Source organism: Aplysia californica, unplaced genomic scaffold, assembly GCF_000002075.1.
Source record: "Aplysia californica isolate F4 #8 unplaced genomic scaffold, AplCal3.0 scaffold00283, whole genome shotgun sequence".
NCBI lineage: Eukaryota > Metazoa > Mollusca > Gastropoda > Aplysiida > Aplysiidae > Aplysia > Aplysia californica.
In genome coordinates this window covers 304,351-315,096 of record NW_004797553.1, presented here as the reverse complement: position 1 = coordinate 315,096, position 10,746 = coordinate 304,351, and the positions used below count along the sequence as shown (strand labels likewise).

At 40.6% G+C, this 10,746-nt stretch overlaps 1 protein-coding gene across 1 annotated transcript in view; it reads left to right on the top strand.

The window, feature by feature from the left end:
• Positions 1-318: 318 nt before the first annotated feature.
• LOC101846823 (SCO-spondin) overlaps positions 319-10,746 on the top strand; it is a gene marked incomplete in the record, with an annotated part of 41,593 nt that continues 31,165 nt past the window's right edge. Inside the window, 6 exon segments of the mRNA XM_013084284.1 lie at positions 319-521; positions 6,441-6,602; positions 6,907-6,968; positions 7,945-8,079; positions 8,748-8,909; positions 10,466-10,659. Of these exon segments, the coding sequence (XP_012939738.1) occupies positions 442-521; positions 6,441-6,602; positions 6,907-6,968; positions 7,945-8,079; positions 8,748-8,909; positions 10,466-10,659 (795 nt within the window).

The window sequence follows — 10,746 nt, the reverse complement described above, 5'->3', positions numbered from 1 at the left end:
GATTGGGAAAGGAACACGGCTCGAGAAAAGGGCCAAACCAAACTATCGGACTCTTGAACAATCACGTCGTAGAACATCTGTTACGTGTAATCCTTTTCCGAAATCGAGGTATGTACGAATTTTCTCGTCAACGAAAGGATTATCGCCAGCCGTTTCATCCATCATTCGGTTTCTGCTTGTATAAATCTTTACTCCGTTGCTATTGGTCGAGATTTTGGCTGACTGACAAAATTGGTTTCTTTTGTAACGACCCTGTTTGAGAACACTTCTATAAAAGCTCCGGCTTGCCCTCTAGACCTACAAGGAGCGGTGCGCTCTGGAACGGTGCTACGTGCTACTTGTGAAGTTATTTGTTAAAATTTCGTCTCCCACCGCACCTTCATCCATAGAATACATCCAACGGTTTTCTCAGGCTCCAAGCCGACCTGCCTGAAGGCAATCATGGGCACTACCGCCCCCATTCTATCCGGACTGATCACATTCCTTTTGACCCTGACCGCAACCACGGCACAGACCACTGGGTAAGTTACTTCCCTTTTCTGAAAATCTCACCCTGTGAACATTCATAAATCTCCCCTTGTGAACATTCATACATATCCCCTTGTGAACATCCATAAATCTCACCCCGTGAACATCCATACATCTCCCTTAGTGAACATTCATACATATCCCCTTGTGAACACCCATAAATCTCACCCCGTGAACATCCATACATCTCCCTTAGTGAACATTCATACATATCCCCTTGTGAACACCCATAAATCTCACCCCGTGAACATCCATACATCTCACCCCGTGAACATTCATTTTGATTCACGTTTTGTGTGATTACCCTCCCCCTCCCCCCTCCCCCCCCCCTTTCACTCCACACATCTTTGAATCCTCGTCCCTAAGTCCGTGCTATCCCTCTTCATCCCAGTAACAACCAAAAGCAAAAATACGAACATAGAAATAAAGGGAGGGAACAGCACAAACAAACTGAAGGGAAATAGAAATCGGAAGAAGGAAAAGACTGTACGAGAAGCTGAGAATGTTTCTGAGTGTTCTCAGGGGGTCTGTTGGGGTAATAATAGTTGTAAAGCGCATAGAGCAAGCTCTTGAGCATGGATATGAGCTATATAAATGCAATTATTAATTATTATTATATATACGGCAATCTCATATTTTGGGGATTTACGAAGATTCTTTTCTTTTTAAACATCTCACTTGGTGAAAATGAATGTTGATTCATGTATGATCCCCCCCCCCCTCCCTTAAGTCGACACCCAATAGCCCGTGACTTCCCTTAATAATAAGATTTAAGGCAAAGGGAAAGAACTGTAAAGACAAGCAAAGGGAAACAACTGTAAAGACAAGCAAAGGGAAAGAACTGTAAAGACAAGCAAAGGGAAACAACTGTAAAGACAAGCAAAGAGAAGCGGGAGCCAGGAGAGAAAAGTCTGAAAAGACTAAAGGCTCCCGTTTTTGGGAAGTTCTGAGGGTTTCCACAAAAATTAGGATGCTTTATTTTTACTAGGTACTTTATTCTATTCTTTTTTTTTTCCTTTCGAGAGAATTGATTTGGGGATTTTTGTAGCTTTGTGTATGAATTTGTTTGAATACGTGTTGAAGAAGAAGGAGGAAAGAAAGGGGAGACAGGGGCAATCGAAATAAATACCTGGTGAGTTAGCGTGCAGATTAATTATCAAACCTCCGTAAAGGTTTAAGCACGCCACATGTCCTTTACACCCCCCCCCCCCCCACATAGCGCCCAGGCTGTAAGTCTATCTACTCCTGTTCTGTTGCGAAACTGGCCTGAAAATGAGTGGTGCTACCACAGATAATCCATAGAATAATGTTTTGTTGCTTTAGCCTCCCCCCCCCTCCCCCTTCTCTCGAAACGTCTCCAAATTGATAAAGAGGAAGAAGCAAATCGGCACTTATATGACCTATTGTGTTGCAAGTGCCGTAAAACTCTTACGAAAGAAGAAGAAGAAGAAAATAATCAAGCAAACCTCAAAAGCCACTACTATAATAATATGCTTTTTAAAATGTAAAGTAAAGTAAAGTTGTTCCAGCATTGGGGATTGCCTTGTTAGTGAGACAACTTCCTGGGCCCTCGGCATATTGTGATAGGGTGGCCAGTTCCTTTCCACGCAGCCTTTACTTCCCCAACTCGAAGTCAGGTACCCATTACTGCTGGTTGGGCAGGACGGGGGGAAAAAAATCCGTTTCCGAAACGAGGCTCGAACCCGGACTTTCTGCTTCGGAGACAAGCACACTAACCACTCCTCCACCGCACCCTCTATTTTAAAATGTATATCTTAATAAATTAAATGCCTGGATTCATGGATTCCTATTTTACTAGAAATCTCTCAGCTGCCCTTTACAACCATGACGTGTAAGATATCTGTCCCAACTTCATCTATTAAAATCCACCCTCATACTCCCTAGATAATTATTTTAGCTAACAATTTCGGAATTTAAAAATAAAACCCCGGGTACTATGTGTGTGCACCTCACGCACCCGCAGTAAAAAAAAAAAAAGAAAGACCCCCCCCCCCCCCCAAAAAAGAAAAGAAAAAAAGAAAGAAAAGAAAACAAAAGAAAACAAAAAGGAAAAATATATTGATTATTATGCTGTTGAACAACCAACTAATCTTCACTTAAAAAGGACAATCTAATTAAAGCATACCCCCCCCCCCCCTCCCTCCACACACACACTGATTATCATCAGCATTATCTTAGTTTGATGACAGAATTATAATTGCACATTAAATTAGCTTTACTATCCAGGGGTGAGATGAATTTGGATTTGAACAACAACCCCTTGTTATGAGAATGGGGCCTACGTTTTGTACTTGTTTACTTGTATGGAGGACCGACATCACTGCACAAGGGGCAACCCCATAAGCGCTCCGTTCCTTGAAGAAGCACATCTCGAAGTGTGTAGATGCTGACGGTTCCAAACAATTAACTACGTTTTGTAATACATTGTTAAGCGAGTTTTTTCAATAATTTCTTTTACAATGGAGCTTGCCGTTAGTTCAGTTGGTCTTATTTACTTGTCTTACCTGTCCTGGGCAACAACGTCATTGCACACGGTCCATACGTGCTCAGTTCCCCCCAGCACCAAAGCCCACAAGGTATCCACACTAATTGTTCCAGTGGCTGTCTGATTATGGCGACGTCTTTCCTTTCCAGATAACCGTTCCTTTCTTCCCTCTCCCCTCTCGATCCCCATTTCCCGCATCCGGGTGATTGCGTGGTTTTCTGCTGTCTCCCTGTCATCCTCATCCCGCAACTTTTCCTTCAGGGTTTTCAACATTTCTCCTTGGCAATATTTCCCCTCACCATCAACCACAGTTGGTAGCACGCTGGACTAAGGAGCGGACGACTCTGGTTCCAATCCCCAACAGGGAATTCTGAACTTGGGTGGTTGTTTTGGGATTTTTTAAATGTTCCCCACCCCACCCATTTTTTCTCGGTTCTATCAGAGATTCGCTTTTAACGTTAAACAATAATAAAAAGTATAAGGATTAATCATATTTGTCTCTTGCCCATTACTATTATATTGACGAAATATCAATCAATTACTATTTTTATCGTTGCTCGCTCCTGTTAATGAATACACGTTAAATGATAAATAAATGTTATTATAAAATTATAATTTATTATTATTATTATTATCTTTGCTCAGTCCTTTGAAAATTTCACTTTAAATTTGGAGGTCTCGCCTTTTCAAATAGCTTTTGTTTGCTTGTTGAAAGGGGTTATTAACCTATATCTGAACTCTAGCAAGCAAAAGTTTGAGTTAACATTGCAAGCAAAAGTTTAAGTTGCTGTTGATAAAGAGATAATTAATAACCCGATTCAGAATTATGCAAAGCCTTAAAGGGTTTGGTGAAGATTGGGTGTATAAGTCATTTATTGGCTGTATGAATACTGTTACCTATAAAGGGACAGGTTGAATGAAGAGATAACTGTTCACTTTTTTTCAACTGGAACTGCTAAAAAGAAATGTATTAACACTTAGTGGGCAAGATAAAGAAAACGAGTTTAAAAAGCTACAATATTAAGAAAGTGTTTAGTATTGAATATAAGACCACATAAGAATATAGTTAGGTATATTGTTTTACAAACTCTAAAACAAATTGTTTTAAAGACAGTAAAAAGACTAGTGTGAATAACAGAGTTCAACGTTTTCACTATTTGTCCAACATTTTCACTATTTGTCCCCAACATTTTCGCTATTTGTCCAACATTTTCGCCATTTGTCCCCAACATTTTCGCTATTTGTCCAACATTTTCGCTATTTGTCCAACATTTTCGCTATTTGTCCGCTGTCGGTTAACTGTCTACATTCTGGGGATCGTTCGCAAAGCTCTACCCGATCACTTCTGCCTAGATCTACATGCGTGCTCACGTTTACATTAGTACTTTTAGATATTTTACGCCTCAATCAACACTGGTTTGAGCATTCAGGAGGAGGGATGTGTTCTCCCAGATGTTAAACACAGAGATACATGTGCCGGTCATATGACCTTATGCAGTTGCGAGCGCCGTAAAACCGAACTAAAAAAAGAGATACATGTACTCGATAAAATCCCCCCCCCCCCCCCCCCCCCCCCCCGGGCCATATCCTGCCCGCGAACAAATCTGAGTCAAGCTAGGCTTTACGTCGACCAAGTAATAAAAATAGATAATAGATAGCATTTATATAGCGCAAATCCCCGCTTAACAGCAAGCTCTATGCGTTTCAAAATCTATACCATTACCCCAGCAGACCTGACAGCATTCTGAAACAAACTCAACTTCCTGGGAAGCATACAGTGCAAGCTGCCATTCATGGGCGCTAAAACACTAACATACTGACCAGATCTTTCGCTGTCTATGGAAACTGTCAGTCTTGAAAACTAACATCAATAGAGATCTAGTTTCTGTCACCACTGGAAGCAATAGATTTAACAACTTTTCCCAAGAAATAACACCCAGGGACGTAATGTAAATTAGTGACAAATTCATTTAGTCTAACGTTTGAGAGCTTCGGTATTTTGGCCGGTTTCACCCAACATTCTCCTGTTTTGGCTTGCGGTCTATTTCGGAATCGCTTAATCTGGACAGTAACGCAGACACTATCGCTTACGTGGCAGAAGATATTCGGAGACGTTTCCGGCGAGCACCCAGGAACTACTCGGAGACGTACTCCCACACACAGATGCACTGTTTTTGTGGGGTTTTTTGTGGGGGGGGGGGGGGGAGGGGTCTTTGCTGCAGATCACACATATAGCCACTAAAACTGTGTCAAATGAATTATTTTCAAGAAAATTCCAAACCTAACTGCAAAATATCAAATTATGGCTGTAACCCCCACATATTTTTGAGCTTGGTCTAGAGTCACAAAGCATTTTGTTTGGTCTATCTCCGGGGGAGACGTCTCCGGATAGATACTGTGCTCACCTACACCTGAAATGGAGCTTTACTTTTAATAATACTATTAATTGTTCTTCAAATAATAATAATAATAGATAGCATTTGTATAGCGCACATCCCCGCTCAACAGCAAGCTCTATGCGCTTTACACTATATTATTACCCCAGCAGACCATAGAACACTCCGAAACATTCTCAGCTTCCCGGGAAGCATACAGTGCGAGCAGCCGATTAAGCGCTCAAACACTAACAAACTGACAAGATCTTTCAAGGCCTATCCAGAATCGTGCAGCTTTTCATAAGCATGCCTCACGAGGGAAGTGGTACTGTCTGAAGTGTCTTTAGGCCATTCCTAAATGGGGGACATTTACATATTCATACGCGCTGTATAATTGTAAATGGACTGATTTATCAGTGTCATGCTCATAACTGTGCCTTAACAATATACGGGAAACTGCTACTTTTTCTTTCCTCATCATTACTATCATCACTTTTCCTCTACTTCTTTTGTATGTTTTGTCACTCTCTTGGAACCTGCTATTTCCGGGCTGCCTTGATAGTGGAAGCAGACTTTGTGCTGTTGAGGCTAGAGAGGTGAGCAGAGTAAGTCTGAGGTCCGACGACAGTGGTATACTAAGAATTTTGTTATTCAAAGAAACTTACCAAAGAGCAAGCCTGATTCCCCGTATGGACTTCTCTGTTGGCATCCACCCCTTGGCGATGGCGCTCATATGATCTTAGCAATTGCAAGTGCCTTAAAACCTTACTAGTGGGAGGTTTGCAGGGGCTCTGGAGTGGTTTGCTTCTTCTTTCCTATAAAAAAATCTATCGTCCTTATCTCCCCTCCTTCTTTTTATATCTGTTACTCTCTTGTAACACCTCTTAACTTCTGGTGCTTATATAGCCTTATGCAGTTGCGAGCGCCGTAAAACCTCTACTAAAACAAACCAAACCCTACTATAAAAAAAAATTCATAAGCAGTGTTCAAAACTATTATGATTAAAATTTCTTTTCTTTCTTCCAACCCAGGCATTTCTGTGACCAGCGGATCCCCGTCCCCACGTACGCCACCTACGCCTGTAGCGAGATCTGGAATGTGATCAGAGATGGTTTCATCTTCCACAAGGTCCTCGGCGACACCATCGAAAACATCGACATGGCCAACCCCAACCAGATGTGTATGTTTGAAAAGTAAGTGACGAACACGATAGTATTTCAAAATTTCAAGATGCCGATAGTTAGCTACAGCTAAATAGATAGATAGATAGATAGATAGATAGATAGATAGATAGATAGATAGATAGATAGATAGATAGATAGATAGATAGATAGATAGATAGATAGATAGATAGATAGAGACATAGATAGATTTCATTGGGTGCTTTACAATGAAATTTTACATGACTGTTTTTCATTGGGTGCTTTACAATGAGAATTTACATGACTGTTTTTCATCTACCCTCCCCCACCCCCCAAACCCCACTCCCCACTCCAGGACAAACCACCAGGTTGTGACTGCCTGTTGCCCCGGCTGGTCTGGAAATGAATGTAATGAAGGTAAGGCTACGTCTATTTTCAAAGTGTTATATGTCAGGACAAAACAAAGCAAAATTAAACAAAACAAAATATGGTCGCTTTTAAGCACAAGGGGGCTATCCGAAAAAAGATGTTTTGAGAATATCGAAGGCAAAGTTTTTGCCCCTCGTTCAGTTTCTTTAAAAGAAAGGAAAGTTTTCTCAATAATCAAACACATATTATACACATCAATGAAACCAAACTTCTCCTATATGCAGGACTATGCCCAATTTTGGTGAAGGTCAAGATTTCTGGAAACCTCCGAAATCTGGGTTAACTTGCTTGTCCTTTAAAAGTGACCCAATGATCTAGCACGTACCACGGACCAATGTCCGCTCAGCTTGTTTTATTTCCTACAAGAAGAACACTGGGTAAAGCTGCTTGAACGCAGATTCTAGCATTTGGCTTGACCTTAAAAGCGACCAAATAATTATTCATAAATAAACGATCATAAATGTAATTAATGATGGTGTAGTGCACTTGATAGTCGAAGCAGACTTTGTGCTGTTGAGGCTAGAGAGGTCAGCAGAGCAAGCCTGATTCCCCTTTTGGACTTCTCTGTTGACCTCATATGGCCTCATGCAGTTGCAAGCGCCGTAAAACCTTACTAAATCTAAAACTTATCTCCCCTTTTCCATAATAATAGCTGTTCACTTTTCATCTGATCGTGGCGGAAAAAAGATAAAATCAAATCGCTCTATTCAGTCTTCTTGGATATTTGCATACGGGTCTCTCTGTAGGATAGTGATATCCTCCTTCCAGAAGGCAAAAAAACCAACAAAACATGAGTCTGTTTGTATAGTGGTGGTGCTGGTGCTGGTAGAGCGCCGTAAAACTTTCTTAAAACAAAACATGTGTCTGTTTGTATAGTGGTGGTGCTGGTGCTGGTAGAGCGCCGTAAAACCTTCCTAAAACAAAACAAAATGATGATGTGTTTTGTTTTTTTGTCTTTCCCCAGCGGAGTGCGCGCTGCCGTGTGAGAACGGTGGCGAGTGCCGCGGCAGGACAGACCTTCCAGCGTGGATGAAGGCGCTCCCAGAGTGCGTCTGTGTCCCTCCATTCGCCGGAGAGCAGTGTCAAGAGAACACAACCGGTGGGTACACGCCTCTGCTTTTTCGTTAACTCTCTGGGTACTGGGTACACGCCCCTGCCTTTTCATTAACTCTCTGGGAACACGCCTTTTTTCGTTAATTCACTCGGTACACGTCTCTTTGTTCGTTACCATAGGTTGTTCACTAGCGGGTACACGCCCCTGCTTTTTCATTAACTCTCTGGGTAATAATAACAATAATAATAATAATAATAATAATAATAATAATAATAATAATAATAATAATAATAATAATAATAATAATAATTATCATTATAATGATAATTATTATAATAATAATAAGTAGCATTTGTATAGCGCTACAGCAAGCTCTATGCGCTTTACACTAAAATATATCACGCCTCTTTTCCATTAACTCCCTGGGTAAACGCCTCTTTTTTTATTAACTCACTCGGTAAAGTTGTAAAGTTGTTCCCGCATCCGATCTGGACTTTGGGGATTGCTTTGTTAGTGAGACAATTTCCTGGGCCTTCGGCATATTTTGGTAGGGTGGCCAGTTCATTTCCACGCCGCCTTTACTTCACTTTCGCCTGACTGAGATAAAAACATGATAAATGTGAAATTATGATACACAAGGTTCATTAATTGTATTTGAGTGCTACGTTCTGACTTTTTATACCTCTCTTCCCCCTCCCCCCCCCCTTTTACAGAGATTGCAAGCAGCAACAAGAGGTACTGTTACAAGTCCAACAACTGCCGTGGTCCATTGGAGGACGCCAAAGCAATGGAAATTTCCGATTGTTGCGCTGACGGCTTCGCTGGATCCTTCGGTAGCCAGAGTTCTACATACCAGTGTACTCCTTGTGTGCAGAGTAAGTGAATAGTTAACAGAGAGCGCCATCTATCTATCTATCTATCTATCTATCTATCTATCTATCTATCTATCTATCTATCTATCTATCTATCTATCTATCTATCTATCTATCTATCTATCTATCTATCTATCTATCTATCTATCGATCGTTCGATCGATCGACGATCTCTCCCTCTCTCTCTCTCTCTCTCTCTCTCTCTCTCTCTCTCTCTCTCTCTCTCTCTCTCTCTTTCTCTCTCTCTCTCTGTATATATATATATATATATATATATATATATATATATATATAAATATGTATATATATATATATATATATATATATATATATATATATATATATATATATATATATAATATCTATTACATATACGCATGAAAGTGTGATAGTTACACCATTCTTCACTTCCGTTCTGGGTGCAAAGTTAAAGAAGTTGAGCTCATCACTAAAGCCTTCCAAAAGAAAAACAAGGAGAAACAGTCATACATGGATATGATGTTGAGCTTAAAGTTAATGTTATATCTAATAATGGCTCCAAAAAATCCCAAGGGGTTTTGATCACACCCTATCTTGCCATCGTGGACAAGTGATGTTATGGTTTCTCCACCGAAGTTTATCTACCACAGTTGGTGGTTAAAGAAGTTTAGAGAAAAGCAGAATAAAAAAATGAGGCATCGTGGTGGAATCAGGCTCTCGTCAATTTTTGGGCATGTAGAATTATTGGTATTATCTTAAAGCTTGTTCACTTGTCTTTATTTGGATGCAAAAATATCCATTTATCTTGAATACAAGTCGAGATATTTGCAAAAGAAGGAGGTGGGGGTCACCTGTTTTCAGAGGTAAAATTAGTGAGAAAATGGCCGCCAAAGATTAGTTATTTCCTTAGCTTAAGAGTCGGTGGTAACTAAAGATTTACATTTTTAATGCTTTTAATCTACACTTTTCAGAAAAATCCACACAGAAATAAGTTCTTTAATGGCCATGAAAAGTGTTGAGCCAAAAAACAAAAATTTGATAAAAATTCATCAACCTGCAGAAAAATGCAAGTTTCTTCTCTTTGATTATTTTGACGAGAGCCTGATTCCACCACGCTGCCTCACAATTATCCATTGAGTCATTCCAGAACTTTACATTCCCACCAAAACTGAATTCAAAACAGAAGAATCAAGCACCAAATCCATCCACATTTATGTCATCTGACTGCTCCAAACTCGATGGTCTTTCCTGAAACGCACGACGTTGATACAAATCTGTCTGTTTTAAGGCTTTCAATACAAACAATTTGGTAAATGTATGCTTCCGCGGAAGCTGAGAATGTTTCTGAGTCTTCTCAGAGGGTCTGCTGGGGTAATAATAGTTGTAAAGCGCATAGAGCAAGCTCTTGAGCATGGATATGCGCTATATAAATGCAATTATTATTATTATTATTATTAAAGAAATGTCTGTAGTGATCGAGCATCTCGGTACTGCAAATACTGTTTATTCAACAACAACAAAAAACAACAACAAAAAAACAAAACAACAACTTATGGGAATGATTTTGTTTCTGTTCCCAGCTGACGTGGTTGTCGTGAACCAGACACGGAACAGTGCAACTTGCATGACTTCTGGCGAAGACATCTACCGCACGTTCGACAATGTGTACTTTAACTACCAAAAAAACTGTGCCGTGGGCCTGCTCGTCACAAACTGGGTGGATATTTACACCGTCACTCACTGTGACCCCATCGAAAAGTGTGCTTGCTTCAAGGTAACGTGGGGAGGGGAGTGTTGGGGGAGCGGAGAGTTGGGGAGGGATGGTTGGGGGAGGGGAGGGTTGGGGAGGGGAGAGTTGGGG